This window comes from Bradysia coprophila, unplaced genomic scaffold (assembly GCF_014529535.1).
Source record: "Bradysia coprophila strain Holo2 unplaced genomic scaffold, BU_Bcop_v1 contig_232, whole genome shotgun sequence".
In the NCBI taxonomy this organism is placed as follows: domain Eukaryota; kingdom Metazoa; phylum Arthropoda; class Insecta; order Diptera; family Sciaridae; genus Bradysia; species Bradysia coprophila.
This window is the reverse complement of record NW_023503493.1, coordinates 5,203,447-5,222,051: the sequence shown is the minus strand read 5'-3', so window position 1 is coordinate 5,222,051 and position 18,605 is coordinate 5,203,447. Positions and strand designations below refer to the sequence as shown.

The following is an 18,605-nucleotide window of genomic DNA, read 5'->3' as shown; positions in this document are numbered from 1 at the left end:
TTAATGGTTTGTTGACTGAATGTCGGAGGTCGGAGGTCCTTTTTTCACTTGATATAGTCACTTTGCGGTAAAAAGCGTCTTACTGAAATCGCACTGAAACATTAAGAGTTGGTGTTACGTTAGCAAATGTAAAGGTCCTGAAACAGAAGGGATGCTTATAATAAGGTAAACGATGGGATAATCCTACCAGTTCCCGGAATTGTATAAGTAGTCGCATATTGTTCTCTAGTTCAAAAAAGTTCATGAATGAAAGAACAATAGATGTTCGATTACTTAAACATGTCCGGGAACTGGTACGACCACCCTATTTGGCTATTTGAATCGTGCCTCTCAGAAATCTTTTGAGATGGAAATCATATGAGCATCTGCGGTTAGAGATGGAGGCGTAAGTAATTTTGATTCAATTATTGAATTCTTGAAACTCAGAGCACTCACCAATTTCTTTTGGATAAATAAAAATTTGTGGACATTAGGGTAAGCATACCAATCCTTGGACAAGAGTGAGTCCTTGGACACCTATTGTTCTTTCATTCATACACTCTTTTATGAATGATCGAACAATATATGTCCAACGACTCTTCCCCTTACCGTACGTGAATGAACAGAATGATCTGATATGAATTTCAGTTTTACAATCTTACCGCAATATGAAATTATAGAAGAATTGCGTTTACAAATTGGAAACTTCGTTTTACTTTACATTAACATTGGTAACATTTTAGATGCAGAAGCCGTCATCTACGTACAGGCGGATCAGCAAAAGAAATTTAATTTTAATTAAAAACAAGATTTATAACACCTACACCTACAGGGAAGGACAATCAAATTTCAGCCTAAACTTTCATCTGATCCACTCACTCCAACACAAGTGGTATGAGTGTTTACACGAATTTAACAGTCCACGCATGCGCGTCGCACTGGTAAAACCATATAATAAACATGCATAGCCAGTTTTGTTTGTATGAGTGGATCAGCTGAAAATCAGCTCTAGCAAATTTCGGCTGAAATTTGATTGCCCTTTCCTGTAACCTCGTCAGTAAATCAAAGTCATAAAAACAAGAACTTACCAAATCCTCGCTTGAACGGCGAACGACCAGCGAATGGCTTCAAATCTCCCAAATCGTACCAAAACGGATCTTTGGTGAACGGAGATGCTGCCGATCGTGGATTCAATAAGTTGTTTAAGCTATTGTACGGTGCGAATCCAGGACGAAAGATGGGACTTCCTTTTTGATAAAACGAGTGCAGAGGTTAGAAAGATTAATGCAAAATTTGATTGGTGTGAGCTGTCGTCACGTTGTTCCTGGAGAAATGTTGTTAAGTGAGACGTGACATTGATTCTGTTTCTATTTTTATACGCTCTGTTAGAGGCGGTACCTTTTCCTTCGTTATTCATTTTGCTTATTAAAAGTTTTTATTTCTTTAAAATTGAAATTCGAGGCGTGAAAGCACCTGTTTTAAGGACAGTGCTGTAGTTTTCGGGAAAACATTGTCTAACATTTTCTTGGTTTTTCCTACATTTTCCAATTTTCCCAAAAACATTTTTTTGGGAAAATGAAGTAATTCTGGAATTTTCCACCATTTTCTTTAAAGTGTTTTTTGGAAAATTGGAAAATTTAGGAAAAATCGAGAAAATGTGGAAGAATTGAAGAAATCATAAGAAAATGCTTTCTCAAGAAATAATCCTTGTGAAGGTGAAGGGCAGTTGGGAAAAGTAGAAGTGAACTTTAACCATCTCGCCGCTGCCAGGCCCGTGATGTTCCTACGGACGTTTTCATTTTAGTATATTTTTGTAAATTTCCGTCATTCAAAGTCCGAAGGGCTTTTGTATAAACATCCCTGTCTGACACCAAAAGAAATCAGAAATGGTGTCACGTCTCACTTAGAGCTCTTTCACAAGTCACCTCACACATAATCGAAGTAAAGAAAGGAAATTTGGGTCCTTCTCGTGAGAATTATTTTAAATTCCTTGTGAAACTGTGAATCAATTTTCCATGTGAGTTGGAAATTTGGGTCCCGAGGATAAATTTAGACTAAATTCCGAACTTCTTTCCTTCGATTGAGTTTCATGGTGAAAATTATTATTTGCCATACCGACAGTAAATGACGTCACGACACCATCAAATTATACTTTACTTCATTGCAACAATTTAAGCAAAAAATCAAGCTTCAATGTAACTAATTGATGAATAGCAATTCAACAGACAATTGAGAATCCCAGTCAACAGCACGGACACGCTTCTCTATTCCTTACTTTGCGTCTTTAATGTTCTGTTGTAAGTATTACTGTAGACCATTTATAATGGCATGGTGTAGATTGAGTAGCTCAATGCAGAAAAACACTCACTCGTCCGGCAATAGTGGCCGAGTCGAAGAAAGTGATTCCGAGTGTCTAAACTAGATAATTAAAATTGTTAGACAAAAAAGCGTTGAGTGGAAAGTGATGACCGTCCTTGCACATTTCTTCATTGTAGTTTACACACTTAGAATTTATCTTAATTCAAACTCGCTTCTATTATCCGGGGCTAGTAACTATCATGCAAATTGCTAAATATTGTCTGTCTCAACAATGTGCATCTTAAGAAAACCATAAAGCGATGAATGCTACACTCCACCTCGATATTTTCCTCATTACATTGAAGTGATATACCAAGGCCTTCCGAAGTAGATGTTATACTTTAAAAAAAAACGAGGAACAAACAACCAACAAAGCAGAAAACATTTTTGGGAAACAATTTGGGTAATTACCGTCATTATCGTACGCCACTTCGGAATTCCTTGGACCCCAGATTCGTAACTTTACAGGTGTTGGGGATAAGCTGGGTACATTCGGTTCATACTCACTTAAGAACGGGTCCAGCGGCGCTAAAGACGTAGCACGCTGGCCACGATCTGGTGGCGGTGGTACGCTTGATGCACGTACAGTTGGTGCATTCAGTGGTGGGACACTAGTGGCCCGTGCATTTCTGTTGCTCGGTCCTAAGTATTATGGATTTTTAAGATTAATTATCCGGCGATCGTTGCCTTTGCGATACAATGAATTTGTGGTTGCCCTAACGTTATCGTGACATGTATTCGGCAAGACTATGATCGGATTCATAAAATCAGCGGACAAAAGACGCGTTCCATAACAAACCAAAGATTGTAAGCTTATGAAAGTTGGCGTGGCTTTCGTTATTGTAATCGGTAAAAGCGTTTGGCAACTTAAAATGAAAAATCATAATTGGCGTATCGATGAGATGTATGCGATAGTATACTGTAGATGAAATGGATAAGCGTCATGTAGATCAGGACTAAGCATCACATTGACAGCTTGAGAAATGAAATTAAGCAATTGCCTTATACTAATAGTTCTATTCACGATAAATACAATTTGACCTCTTCCAATTTTACTGCCCAAAAAGAGATTGATAATTCGGTCTGAGTTCGCATAGCATTCAATTCTTTCAAAGTCTTTCATACCAATATAGGATCATCGATTCGATGATCAATTTTCACTGAATATATCTGATGGACTGTAAAATTGACTACTTTCGGACAATTCAAAATACTTCATTTGTTTACAGATTGATGCAAAATCTTTTACTTCATTTGTTTTTACATGTAGATTTTGCTATAAAAGACCACGGTGGCCACTGCCAGTGTTCAACGGTTTTTTTTGCTGTCGATAATAGATGAAGTAGATGTGTAGACTAACAGATGATCTAGACGATGGTCTTGTTTGTGTAACACTAAGATTTCAGGTCGAATATCCTCCCTCTAAAATTGAATGCAGCAAAGCCTACAGTATTTACGTGTTAACTATTAAATAAGTTCGAGAAGACACGCATGTTGATCAGCTGAAAAGTTCTGTAAAGGCATTGTATACACTTTTTTGCAGACTTGCTATTCATGAGTACGTTAGGTACAATTACTATTTCTGGTCACATTGTTCGATCCGTGATCCATTAACATTTAAAAGTGTCGGACGAACAATTTTATAGTTGCGTGGGTCGGCATTATAAATATGTAATAAAAGCGGCCATCACTCTGAATACAATCTTATATTTAAGTGTTTCGTAACGCAGTTCTCAGAAAAGACAATTAAAGAATGTGGAAATGGCACAAACAATCGTTGAACGATAATTTCACTGTTGTGTGGGATTTTGAAATTACACAATTTTCTCGCCTTTCTCAATTGAAGTGTTACTTCTGTAGAAACTTCACAGACTCTTAAATTTTTAAATTAAAATCATTAAGAGCAATAACATCAATGTGAAATGATTCTATGGCAAATAGTAAACTTATCGGTTATTTTATCAACCGTTCGACTAAACCTCGAAACATTTTTGATCTACATCGGTGAAAATAAAGGATTAATGATAGAAATGCAAAGATCGTGACAGATCGAAGATCAATACATGAACAGCGTTTTTTATTAGTGTACCTCGTACTCGTGGTTTTTGTGGACAAACTGGAGAAGAAGGTGAGGTCAGTAATCACACAAAAACATGACTTTCCAACTTTTCATCCCGGGTTTTCTACGCACCTTACACAACTACAAACCATGAAATGCTTTATATCTCTAGCGCTGTAGGAATCGTTTTCGTTTGTTTATTGACCTCGGCTTCGCCTCGGATCAAGAAAATTCACCTACTGTGCTGTGTTAGCACAATTTTCACCGGTATTGCACGAAACACCTGTTATGGCGCCATTGACAACCGGATGCAGTTAAAATTGTTCGTAACTCTAACAGCAGTTTCAATGTACCTGACGACATTAGTTTTGGTAGTGTCTCAGAAGAGACGATAGATTCAAATGAATTTTACAGGCCTGTGGTGGGTCAAAAATCATCCTTTAAATCGAATTTCATGACCGTTCGACTGCCCTTTCGCGTAAAATCCATTACAAAACTCAGGATAAAAGTGAAAAATCACGTTTTCGTGTGTATTTTTTGACCTCGGCTTCGCCTCAAATGAACAATTTTCACACAAAAATTCGACTTTTCAATTTTGTATTCCTTGTTAGTGACTATTCTGTTCGGTAAAATATAGAATCGGTTCCTAGCTCAATATATACAGTTGGTCAAGTGATAGTATGACTGTAAAGGAAACTTAATAGATACTCATACCCACTTACTCCTGTGCTCCAAATATAAGTTTGCGGACATGCAAAACATGCTTAATCATGAGAAGCTGTGCTGACTTGGGAAAATGCTAAGGGACATCTCAGTATGAATAGGCGGAATATATCGGTGGTGGTGGGAAAACCATAGATGAAGCAAACTCGTGGGTAAGTACATTCAAATTGTTGATGCTTTTCAACGTTTATCGATTTTGTTCGTGCTGATCAAAAAGCAAAGTAAAAAAGAAAACGCAAAACTGTTGTTGTGTATCCAAAAAAAACGTTTTTTTTTTCTTCTGTTTTATTCTTTTTAAAAACATTAATTCGTTTTGCTGGGTGTTAGTAAATTTATTCCATTTTTTCTCTCTTTCTCTTTCTCTTTTCAATTTTAAAATTGATTCGTTGGTAAGTTTATTTATGACATCGTCTCAGTTATTTAATTTGTTTTTTCCTCATTTTACAATCAAATCGAAAACTAATTTTAATTGTAAAGTAATCCACGAAAAAATAAATAAATGCCCCGGTCTTTCGTAAAAATTTAGTCTTTGTGCAGAAGAAACAAAAAGAAAAGTAATTGAACCACCAGAAGTGGGTGGAGCAATTTCCTTTTTGTGGAATTAAATTTATTTTTTCGTCGTTAATGTTGTGTGTAATTTATTATATTTAACAAAGCGAAGCTTGCATTATGCTTTTGGTCGTTAACAAGTTTCGAGTTTTTTAATTATGAATTCAAAGCGTTTTGTTCGGTCATCTGGTCGATAAAACTGAACGACATGAACAATAAACCAACATTCTGTTGTTGTTGTTGTTTCGTTATTCTTAATAATGAGGAAATGTGTGTGTGCATAATGAAAGCTTTGCATTTTGTTTTTATAAACGTACAAAATGGAGTATCCCCTTGCCGGCTCACCAATGCGAAACTTTAAACTTTTTTTTTCAATTGACACGTCTCTGAGTTTAGATTATATAAGTTTACGAGTGAAAATGTTTCCAGAAAAGCCCCAACACATTTTTGAATATATTTAAAATTAGAAAAACATTTTCAATTTGGTGACACCGTCTACAATATTTTATACCTAGTTTCAGATGGTTGTTGTGTCTGATGTATGTATTTACATAATAGGCAAATCGAGATGGTCTTTTTTGTACAGAGAGTAATACCGATTTTGCAGGTCCATAAAAACAAATCGAATGATAAAAATGAATATATAAAGAACAAAAACCAATAAATAAAAGGGAGGACAAAAAATGAAATCAAAAATAAAAAGTTTTTAGAGTAGATTTTCATAACATTTAATATATTTTTTTGGTTTATTTAGTTTTTAAAATTAAATAAAATTAATTTTTCCATAGAGAACTGTTTTGTTTTAATGTTTTCAGTTTGGTTTTGTTGATGTTGTAGTTTTCATTTCCTTTTTTTTTCTTTTTTTAAATTAGATTTAATATGATGAATTCTTATAGAAAATATGATTTTTTTTGGGTTTTTTGTTGTTGATTTTTTTTTTGTTTATTCCTTACCAGAACGGATTGGTTTATCCTCTGGTTCGTATTCGAGTGGCACAACAGCTGCGCTGGGCTTGTCCTTTAAGTAGAGTCCATAACGAGATGGATATCTGAATGGGAACAGGATTTTATTTGATTATTTTTCACTGAAATTGAATTCAACTCTTTACTTAAACACAACACACATGATGGTCAGGCTAGCTATTAAAATCCTCATCAAATGTCAGCCTTTTGAATCAGGAAATACTTCTGTTTCCATTTTTTCCCAAATTTTCCCAAAAATAATTTTAGTGAAAATGTGGAAAAAGTAGGCAAATACAGTCAGCGACTTTCAAATGAGTGACGCATTTCTTTCAGCTGATCCAATCTTACAAACAATACATGTGGCAATTGTAGACCACTTTAAAGACGTAATAGTATTTTACATGACTAGGGATAAAAAGATGAAAAGCAGAGTTTTCGTGTGAATTTTGTCAATAAACATACGAAAACGAGACATTTCATCTGTTATCCCGAGTTATGAAATGGATTTTACATGCTGAGAGCGTCGAAACTAGTGCTTGAAACATGAAAAGTACGGTTTTCGACGCATGCAGCATGTAAAAACATATTGTTATATGAGTGGATCAGCTGAAAAACAGCTGAAAGGAACAACGTCACTTATTTCAAAGTCTTCCACTGTATCGGAACAGGTAAATTTGTGAAAATGTTTTCTTAAAATGAGATGAATGACAAAGGGTATGATCGTTATAGAACATCCGTACCAAACATTAGGTCAGGTTGGCAGAGAGTTGGATTCATACGCCAGTGAGCCCAGGTTCGATCCCCGATAAGAATGTTTATTGAGAGTGATGATTGAGATATGTTTGAAGGCAATGTGAAAATCCACACATTTCGACATTGTGTTTAAACCGGAACAATTGAAATGTTTTTCAGTCAACTCCCCGTCAACACATTATCATAATAGAGTCGAAATACTTTTCTACTGGATGCTTTCAAGCTATATTGACAATACACTGTATCATCACTACTAGCATCTTCTGGAAGTGTTTAAACACGAAAATTGTTGAATTCTTTTCATAAAAAAGTCACCTTCGCTCAGTTTATCCTATTTATCTAAACATTGGATAAATCCTTGATATTCCTTGATTATTGTTGTCTTTTTTGTAGTCAAGTCAGATGGAGGCTATCACTCATCTTGAAAAATGCTGATGAAGTATATGCGACCGTCGACAAGTTTAAGAATGCTGAATAGAATGCCAAATCTACTGATCTATATTCTTCAACAAGTTGTTCAACTTCAAATGGACATTGAATATTTTCGTCCATTTGTTCCTTTAAAACCTTTCAAAAACAACATTTTTGCTATCTATCGAATCTATTACTTAATTTGATCTAAGTCTTTTCAAGAGATTGATTTCACATCTTTTACTTCATTGGTTCAGATGTCAGCAAAGCAACAGTTTACAATTCAATACCTCAAGTTGTGTGTTAAAGATGGATTTACCTAAGCTTTAAACTTTGACCTATATGTGATAACTGACCTAAATGTAACAACTTTTCTATAATGTGGGAAGGGGTGAGATGAAAAAAGCGAAATATTTGCACTGCAATACGCGTATGATCATAAAATTCTACTACTTCAAGTGATGAACAAAAATATTTTTTTAAGGCAATAACTAACCTGCGCTCGATTTCTTTCATGCGTTCCAAATGCTCGTTCCAGGCCTTGTCTGCATCGTATGTTTTGTTTTCATAACTGCTGGCTGCAAAATGTTTGGTATTTTTTGAGATAAAATGCGAAAGTGAAAGCTCGGTTTTTGTTTTTTTTTTTTTTTTTCGAAAGCGCTTTTGTTTAGTGATTAAAGTAAAAAAGTTTGGTGTAGCTCGTTAAACGATCGAAAATATTAAAAGCTCTCAGAAGCAAGAAGTTGGAATTTGAATTGTTCTAGGCAGATTGGAAGATCAACGGAAAAGTTGTGCTTGGAAGTTTGCGATGATCTTAGAAAATTAGCTAAAATTTTGAATAATAACTGGAAATCCATTTCAGAGTCCATTAAGTTCCATTTTATACAAAGTTAGGACGCGATCGCTTTTTGTAATTAAGAATATTTCTACTGGACTTCGAAGCTTTGATTCGAAGCTTTTCTCATTTTTTTGTAAATTAAAAAGCTTTCTTAACATTCAATCGCTGGTCAGTCGCCAACAATATAAAACATATAGTTAGTGAACAACAAAACGGTATATTTATTACAAATCCCTAAATTCGTTATAATAAATTCGTTTGAACGTAAAATTTTAATTGAAAAAAATCTGATTAATCTGAAGCTTTTCAGTTGTTGAGCAAAATTTAAATAATTTGAAAAAATAATTAAAAGAAAATCTGTGATGAAACGGTGTCTGCTTTCATTTCAACACTATACACACAGCGCATTTTATTTTATTGTTGAGGTTAATATTTATGCTGCAAATTAAAGACAAAAAGAAAATTTTTTGTTTATTTTTGTAAGGAGCTTGTGGTGAGTTTGAAAACGGATTTTTGATTTGATTCGGTTAAGATGACAGAATGACGAGAATGTTTTTCAGTTGATTTTGTCATTTTATTTTTACAAACAAAGAAACGGTCACTGCAATATCTCCTCTAGCAACCAAACTACTTTTGGTCACTGTCGAAATGATCAAAAAATTAAAATTTTTAGTACAAAATGGCCGTTCGTCAGTTTTGAGAATTTGTTCTAATTTACCGTATGACAACTCATTAGTGTACTGCAATAACAATTATTGCAGACGGGTAATTATTTTGACAAATTAAGCTGTTTAAAATATCATAAATTCTAATAGACTCAATGTCAAAGCTATTTTTGAATTGTGAACAAAATTTTTTTTTTCAAAAATTTGTTAGCAATGGAACGCAAAAAAATAAATAAATAAATTCGACAAATCATTTGGCCAAAAAAAATCTAATTTTAAATATGGCCAGTGATGTGAGTGTATAGCACATAGAATATCCATATGACCGAATATCAACGAATTTTAATTTTCTTTAGTTAAATTAGATTACGTGTTATGAATGAAAACAATTTCGAATTAATCTGCTGAGCCAAGAAAGAAACGGGAAAAAAATGGTAGACGAAATCACGAAAAGATTTTTTTTTAGTACGAAAACACCACACACATCGAAATAAACTAACTTACCAGGTCTGTTGTAATGGTGAGTGTAGATAGCCCGTGGTGAATACCCATATGTATCACGATGTACTGGTAGATAACGGTAGCCAGCTCCAGATATTCTTTCGGAAGCTGTTGCTGGTTCATCATAGATGCTTCTAAATGTGGGAGACACTTCCGATCGCCATGTTGGTCGTGTTTTCGGTGCTTCATGGGCACGAATGTCATCGGATCCTTTTATTGGGAAATTAATCGGACTCTTTAAATCTTGTACCACCTTTGCACTGTATCAGAAGTTGTTAGTTACCTTTTAGTGATCGGATGTATGACTGCCAGAATTTGGCTTTTTTGGATGGTGTTTCGTTTCTACCAATCATTTCTAAGTGTTGCTTAAACATTTTGACGGCTTTTTTTGTTTAATTTCTCGTTCGCTGGAATTTTAAAAGATTTTTTTTTAAATGAAAAATCGTAATCCACAGCCACTAGTGAATATTTTCGAATATTTTATGTGTGACACAGAATCATTTCAATTCGATTTTCACTCCAGAAACCATTTATAATCAAACACCAACAATCCATTCAATCATATATCACTTTCTACCACCTAACACTGCACGATTTACCACCCTCGATTATATCGAACCGAAAATTACACTTACGTAAGTCGGTGAGTGCAATTGAAAGAATTATTTTTTTTTTGGTGAGTTCTACTCTTTCCGTTAGATTTTTTCGAACTGCTCTAAATGCTTGAATCATGAGATAATTTTCGGTACTGCCCATTATGTTAAACGAAAATCTATTTTTAACATTTTTCTTCGGTCAATACAAACGTATATACGCAGGCTGAACACTTCTGTGTGAATTGAATTATTGGGTTTTGAGAAGTTTTCTTTTGTATGCATATGGAAGATGAGAACAAGAACAACAGCTTCAGTGATATACCCACACCGGTAAAATCGAATTAATTTCGCGTATACGAGTACTCTACGATTGATATAGGCAAACGACTATCCAACACACTTGTTTCAGTCTATTGAGGTAGCACAATATCGTGTACAAATAAAAATAGTTTTAATTACAACGATTGGTACAAGTTGCTTTTTTGTTCGTGTGTTTTTCTTTACAGAAAAGAAAATGTGGAAGTACAAACTAGTCGATGTTGTACATGGAAATCACTTGTGGCATTTAGTGCATAAAAAGTTATTTTGGCTCCAGATCATTAGCCGATGTAAATTCAAGACCAAGGGCATTGATCTGAGTGTTTTGGTTAGCGTTTTTCTTTCAGATTGATCGAATCGGAAAAATTGGAAATTTTGTCCATTTTCATTTGGTTGTTGAGAAATGGTTGTTGTAGTGGGGGTAGGAGATTGATTTTATGTGGAAATATGCTCTCGTTCTGAGGGCAAAATTCAACTTCCAAACATCCAAACCTCGCATATTATTGTTGACATGAACACTGAACAGGTGAAATGGTCATACTTTCAACTTCTTATTGTCTATCCGAACTTCTCGCAATTGAAAGTGTCAAGCTTGACTGAATTGAAGGTAATCAGCCGTTTGTCACAATGAAAGTCTAGAACAGGTATGGTCGATCGGCGAATTCGTCTTAAACGCACTCACATTTTATGTCAAAATAATATGAAAATGAGTGCGTTTAAGTACGAAAATCAAATTTTTATGTCCTCCGGGCGGACAATAGACCATACCTGTTTTACACTTTCATTGGTTTGTCAATCATTCGAGTTCAGTTTTCTTTGATAAATTTTCTCGTGAAAGTCCGAAATAAACAAATGTTAAAGAGGTGGCAGATTCTGTGCCATAAATTGGTTACAAAGCATACAAGAGGTGAAGCAAAAATGATTTTTCATGCTTCGGGGCCGAAAATGAGGGCAATTTTTCGAATTTTCTCGGGTCTCCGGCCCTCTGCATGAAAACTTATATGTGCACCTGTTTTGGACGATTGATTTAAGGCACTTTCGCTTGTAAGCCTCACTTCGTTCGGCCTACAATCCGCGAAATTGCCTAAAATCAATCGTCCAAAACAGGTACACAAATAACCATTTTTCACAACGCAGGCTAGAAAATAGTCATTTTCTTTTCTCACCTCAGCTGAAACTTCGGAAGCCTGTGTTGTGAAAAACGTTGTGTTCACATCGAAAAAAGTAAATTTAACGCACTTTTTACGTTCTGACCACAAATAACACCCTCGAAATGAAATTTCCAACTTTTTTTCCCCCTCGGTGAACAAATAACAAATGAGTCTCAATACAAAATTCCTCTGAAGGAAAGAACTGCGTATGATGATCAGACCAAAATGCGACGTTTTTTCGTAATAAATTAGTGTCGAACGCACCTCTCCGTTTTACCACTCACCCACTGGAGGTTTTACCACTCACCCACTGGAGGTTTTACCACTCACCCACTGGAGGTTTTACCACTCATCCACTGGAGGTTTTACCACTCATCCACTGGAGGTTTTACCACTCACCCACTGGAGGTTTTACCACTCACCCACTGGAGGTTTTACCACTCACCCACTGGAGGACTTTACCACTCACCCACTGGTGGACTAAATAGAGTGGGAAATTTAACTGTGTTTGATGCTTTGTTGTGTTTTTCTGTTATTTGAAGAGGAAACGAGGAAGGACTCTCCGAGAAAACAGTGGCAGCTTTAAGCTTAACGATGAGCTTACTGACAATTTTTCATTTTCTTTGGTTTCCTTTTGGAAAGGATTGCTTGCCATTTGATAAATCAATGTTACAACGACTTAGTGTCAGCAAATTAACTTGAAATTATTTCTTGGGTATCCGCAGCTGATTTGAACGAATCAACCGATTCGACATTATATGCGTGGGAAGGAACAATTTTACTCAAAGTGCAGATCTGTAAATATTATCATGGCGATCGGGTGGGATATAAATAGCACAACGTGCGACGAATCGTAATCGTAAATAGAATAAAATGGAAAAAATGTTACACAATTTGTAATTTTGATAAACATATTACGACGCTGATACTAGACGTGACATTGAAATTATATAAATTCGCACTCTGACCGTTTAACTAACAACGGAAACTATTTTTACCCCAAAAGGCCATTGAGATAAGGAAAGAATTGTCAATCAATTCCTGTAAGGTCAAACGAATCCTTCCTGTAAGGTCGAACGATTTGTTTCCCCAATATCCGCGTCTATCAGCCAATAATCTTGAATGGATTTGTATAGACAGAAAATCGATAAAGGAGAAGATGATGGGAAATTCTATTTATAATTTCTAGTCGAACCTATCATCATGAGATACTGCTATAAACAACATCGTGTCTGTGAAGCACGGCTATGTGTTTTAACAGCATTTTTGTTTCTTTGTATTTATCATAAAAGAGTGAATATCATCGTATATCGTTGATTCATGGCTCATTTTGTATCACTGTGGTGCGAAAATGTTCGTAAAAGAGTAACGAGGAGAACGAGAAAAAAAATTGGCCGATTGCCGAAATAGGTGGGCGAATGGTTGGTGTTATGTTACATAAGACTGTTTTTGCCTTCTACGTTGCGAATTAGAAAGAATTTTTTGTTTTATTTATACGAATTTCTGTTTTTCTTAATTTTTATCAAAGAAATTTTTAAAATTTTCATTTAATAAACGTTCGGGTCACGGAACGTATTGTATCTTGGAATTAAATCGACTAACTGTCCAAGCTATTTAAAAAAAAAATTAAACCTGGTTCGTTTGAAAAAAAAGGAAAACTTTGGATGCCTACAACAAACCCGAATTAAATTTGGTTTTAAAACAAGAAAGAGCAGAAGAAAAGGAGCAAAAAAATTTTTATTTGTTTTGCCCTAAATTTCTTGTTATGCTCACAGAATAACCGACATTTCCTGGCAAACCACAGTAGCGCAAAATTAATGTCGTGATTTTATTTTTGAAAGCTCGTCGTTCTCGTTTTCGGTGTAATTGCATAATAATTCAAATGAATTATTTCTGTTTGGCACTACACATTTGCTGCTGTTAGACGATTCGGTATTGAGATTAGCTCACATTGCACCTGTATGATTTATATAGGTATTTGGAATATTACTCCCAATCTGTATCGTCATCATCAGACAAATCGATATCAAATGCAAATACTTCGATCGATCAATTTAAGATTTTATTGCATACCCCATGCGAAAGTTGATCATTACATAGCAGTTTGTTCGCTGTGAAAATGATCCATTGCACGTCGAATATTTACAGTTCATTTTACGTTAATTTCCATTGTGATAGTCAACTTTTGCATGGGGCAGGCCATGAACCGGAATAAATTGGATGCTGATACGTAATCCCTTATTTCGGATTTTTTTCGTGATCTAACTAGCTTTTAAGTTACCTGAGGGAGAAAAATTTATTTTATTTATTTCCCCATACGAAAGTTGACCATTACAAAGCAGTTTGACCCTTGTGAAAATGATCCATTCCACGAAGAATATTTTCAGTTCATTTTCGGTAAACTTCTTTGTCCTTGTCAACTTTCATTGCAAGAGTAGGCAACAGACCACATGCTGCCACGTAATTCATTGTATGAGGTAACAACTTTGTGATACTCATTCGTGTGTTTTTTGAGCAACTTCCTTCGTTAACTGATTTTCAGCCTGAGTGTAGTTTTGTACCTCGCCTTCGGCTCAGATATACTTATTCTTCACTTGTCAGAAAGACAGCCATCAAAGGCTAGTTGCTCACACAAGAGTAAGTTTAATTTTGTCACAAAATTGTTACCTCCATGTAATGAATTACTTTCGCCGCATTCAATGTATAATCCTTCCATTCTCACTGTACAAATTGCCCCATTCCGATTTCGAATTATCAAATATTATATAAATAGATAGAAAACACACCAGTTCCGAAAATTTGGGATATTCTAAATAAATTAGCAGTTTTTCTATTTATAAAGCCACACACTCGGGAGGAATGTAACGAATGACCTTCACTAACAACTATGTAGGTTTATGCTGAATTTAAGTTTTTCTTTCTTTTCATTTTCATTTGAAAAAATTTAAATTAAAAAAAAAAATCGGATATTTATCGCACAAAATGAGTTGATGGGTTAACGTAAACAGTTCGATTTTTCTTTGGTTTCTTTAGAAAATAACCAACCAAAAAATCCAGTCGAAGAGAGGAATCACACGATAATCACCATTCCAGTAGAATTATGTTTATTGCAACGTACATTTAACCAACACGAAAAAAAAAAAATTTAGTAAAATCCTAAGATGTATAAAGAGAGTACGCATATCACTTCCTTTTATCTTCTAGATGATATTTACGAGTATAAACAGTCATTCCTCGAGCAAAAATTCATTACCACCGAATGTCGGGAATATTTCGCTCTTTTCATTTTCATTTTCTAAACAAAACGATTCAACAGATTTTCCTTACCAGAAAAATAAAATTAAAATAAAATTTTGGTTAAACTAAACTTCACTTAAGCGGTAAAATAAAACTTAAACGAACCAAAAAAAAAGATTTATCGAAAGAGATGTTTACCGAACAAACCAAACGAATCTACTGACTTATTTAATTTTACAATCTAATTGTGGACGGGACTGTAAAGAAATAGACAGAAAAAAAAAACCTTCGTCACTCACACCCCAGCACACCTCCCTCCGTTTTTCCTGTGTGTTTTTCTGTGTTGCTTTTTTTTAACATTCTTGTGAGATTTTCTCGGTTCAACACGAAAAAAGATTTTCCATACCAACGGCGCTTTCCACATATACATTTCTAACGAAACTTTTTTTTTTGTTCGTTCGCTTCTCCTCATTTCAGTGTACATTCACATTCGACATAACCGATGGGATGGGGTATTATATTAGCGTAGTTATAATGAATTACAATGTAGTGGACAGAAGTTTTAGGTTGTTAGTATTTATGGTCAACACAATGTTAAAAAGGCTGTACGACATCATCAGGCACATACACTTTGACGGAATCAATATATTATTGAAATGAAAATTTTGTTGTTCCGAAAAAGTTTTACGAAGCCGAGAGATCGGCTTATATCATCTCTCTGTTGGTATCGGTTTAACTCTGTTTTTTTAAGTCATGTCCACGTCACATCCGCTTGGCTCTTGAATAACACACAATGTCATAATTATTTTTATACAAAATTACCATATGACGATCAAATGGTGATCAATTTTGTTGTTTTCGTTTACTTTTATTGCTCATTTAAATTGTAGACGGTTGAGACGAAGAAGAAGAACACAAAGAAAGAAAAGTAAAAAAGATTCGCAAGCGGAAAAGAAAAGCGATAAAAGTAAAAAAGTTTTCTTTGAACATAATGGCCAAACGACGTAATAAGAAATTCGCTTATAAGGATGTTCGGCTTGTTATTGCCAGTGAATAATTTCATTTTTTTTTTTTTGAACATTTCGTTTGAACATTTTATTTATAGAATTCAAATTCATTGATAATTTTACCGAGTGTGTATTACGCATTCGATAATGTCTCGCGGTTTTTGTTTGCTTTTTAAAATACTTTCCAATCCACGTCATAGTGTTTGGTGAATTGAAAAATAATTCTTTATTTCTTTCAATTTTCATTTAAATATAAATTTTCTCGTTGATCGCAGAAAGTTTTATGACTTATGGATGATCGCTACACAAGGTTATAACGTGAACGTCATGTCAATTATTATTATTATTATTTTAAAGAGAAAAACAAAAATACCGCGGGCGCGCTAACGAATATCCTGTTGTTTTTTACTGTCGGGTTATTATACTCGCTCGAGCGAAACATTGAAATGAATAATTTGGTGTCCTTGCACATTTCTTTGTTCATTTTTTGCTTTTCAATTTTTTTGTTACGATTGTTACGACTTATTATTAGCACAAGCTTGCAATTATGTTCATCAATTTGTTGCTTTCATAAAATCTGTCGCCCGTGAAATTGCTCTTTATGGGTTGAGTTGTCGAGAAGCTCGTAGGATAGTGTTTTAATAGCAACGAATAACATTTGATGGAATTTGTTTGAAAATTTTCTTTTAAATTTATTGACTTATGAGTAATCGGGGATTGTGACTTATCAAAAGTTACAAATCCTCGATAGTTGTACTTTAGCATTACAAGCTCTTTATCAATATCTAAATCCAAAAAGGAGACGTGTAAAATTAGCGAATTTTAAGAAAAATGAAAGTTCATTGATTTAGCTTCATTTTCCATAAAATGATGACGGACTTCGTCCTAAGTATGAGAAAACATCTGTAATGTGTCACACTATTCGAAATGAAGTTAAATCAATGAAACATCATTTTTCTTATAATTCGCTAACTGGGCATGTCAGTTTCTCACAAATAAATGTTAAAAGGCTCTGTTGCTTTTCGCGCGAAGGAGGGAAACTGTAAAAATTTTGAAAATCAATATTTACTTTTTACTGTCAATGAGAACCGTTGATATTGATAATTCTTTTTAGCCCCGTACGAAGTACAAAGGGGCTTATAGGATTACGATGCCGTGTGTAATTGATGGAATTCGAAGCAGACGGTAAGGGCAAAGTGTTTGCCTATGTTCATAGATGACGAATCTGCAATAAAAATTTTGTCTGTCCGTCTGTCCGTCTGTCCGTCTGTCCGTCTGTCACGTCGATATCTTGAGTAAATCAAATCCGATTTTTTTTCCCTGAAAGATAGTCGAAATAGTGAGGCTAAGTTCGAAGATGGGCATATTCGGGTCGGCCTTTCGTGAGTTAGGGCCACCTAAGTGATTTAAGGTCTTTTGGTGATATTTATGGCAAAATAAACGATGGAAATGTAAATGACACGGCAAATGATAGGTGTTGTCAATACCAAGCCAGGAAAAAGTTTTTTAAAATCGGGTAAGTGGGCCGTGAGTTAGGGCCTTAGAAGTGAAATGCTACTAGGGCCCTATGTGTATTTTACATAGAACTCGAGTAAAATTCGTTTTTCGTAATTTTTGTTTGATTTGGAAGGTAATCGAATGCCGAATAGAATGTTGTTGAAAAAAAATTAAATTTGGGTCCTTGGCCTAAGGCCGCTACTAGGGCCCTATGTGTATTTCACATATAACTCGAGCAAATTTCATCCGTTTTTCGTAATTTTTGTTTTATTTGGGAGGTAATCAAAGGCCGAATAGAATGTAGTTGAAAAAAAAAAAAAATTTGGGTCCTCGGACTGAGGCCGATTCTAGGCCCCTATGTGTATTTTACATATAACTCGAGCAAATTTCATTCGTTTTTCGTAATTTTTGTTCCATTTGGAAGGTAATCAAAGGCCGAATAGAATGTAGTTGAAAAAAAAATTAAATTTGGGTCCTTGGACTAAGGCCACTACTAGGGCCCTATGTGTATTTTACATATAACTCGAGCAAATTTCATCCGTTTTTCGTAATTTTTGTTTCATTTGGAAGGTAATCAAAGGCCGAATAGAATGTAGTTGAAAAAAAAATTAAATTTGGGTCCTCGGACTGAGGCCGATACTAGGCCCTTCAAAAAAAATAAAATTTTTAGGGCGATTTGAAATTTTTGTTTCATTTGAAAGGAACGTCGTACGGGGCTTCGTAATTGCGCTATGCGCAATTTGTAAGATGTACATATTACATAATAATTTTACTTTAACTACATTAACCGGCGCAATAGGCTTACGATCAAAGTAGGGTGACAGACGCACTAGGGTCACGAACGCAATAGATATACGGGTTTGTACGGGGCTCAGTCGCAGCAAACGCTCCGACTGTTCTGATGGCTCGTTTAATTCCAACTGTCTGTATGAAATCAGAAATGCTCCGAATTCTCCTTAACCGTTCTTAGAACGGCATTCTTAGAACAATAGAAATATGCA

At 34.9% G+C, this 18,605-nt stretch overlaps 1 protein-coding gene across 7 annotated transcripts; it reads right to left on the bottom strand.

Moving 5' to 3' along the window:
• On the bottom strand, positions 1-15,352 carry LOC119076126. 7 transcript variants are annotated; one of them, XR_005087536.1, is made up of 9 exons: positions 15,191-15,352; positions 10,082-10,205; positions 9,802-10,008; positions 8,291-8,372; positions 6,622-6,716; positions 2,749-2,979; positions 1,068-1,226; positions 642-738; positions 1-93 (listed from the first exon to the last, which is right to left on the bottom strand). XR_005087536.1 is itself a non-coding variant. In XM_037182795.1 (8 exons), the coding sequence occupies exons 2-8, from the start codon at positions 10,170-10,172 to the stop codon at positions 80-82; spliced, it is 879 nt and encodes a 292-aa protein (XP_037038690.1). In that variant the 5' UTR covers positions 10,173-10,205; positions 10,434-10,596; the 3' UTR covers positions 1-79. The 7 variants fall into 7 exon arrangements, 2 of the variants coding, with proteins under 2 accessions (XP_037038690.1, XP_037038691.1); XR_005087538.1 differs by having other exon boundaries at positions 2,845-2,979; positions 15,191-15,348; XR_005087535.1 differs by lacking the exon at positions 15,191-15,352 and adding an exon at positions 10,434-10,596.
• Between the last annotated feature and the right edge of the window lie 3,253 nt (positions 15,353-18,605).

Bases quoted from the DNA above. Each gene is read 5' to 3' on its own strand.
- LOC119076126 (XM_037182795.1), bottom strand. From the start codon at position 10,172: ATGTTTAAGCAACACTTAGAAATGATTGGTAGAAACGAAACACCATCC. The intron at 6,717-8,290 runs GTTAGTTATTGC...GTTCCCATTCAG, and splicing joins ATGAAAGAAATCGAGCGCAG to ATATCCATCTCGTTATGGAC. The intron at 1,227-2,748 runs GTAATTACCCAA...TTTATCAAAAAG, and splicing joins AGTGGCGTACGATAATGACG to GAAGTCCCATCTTTCGTCCT.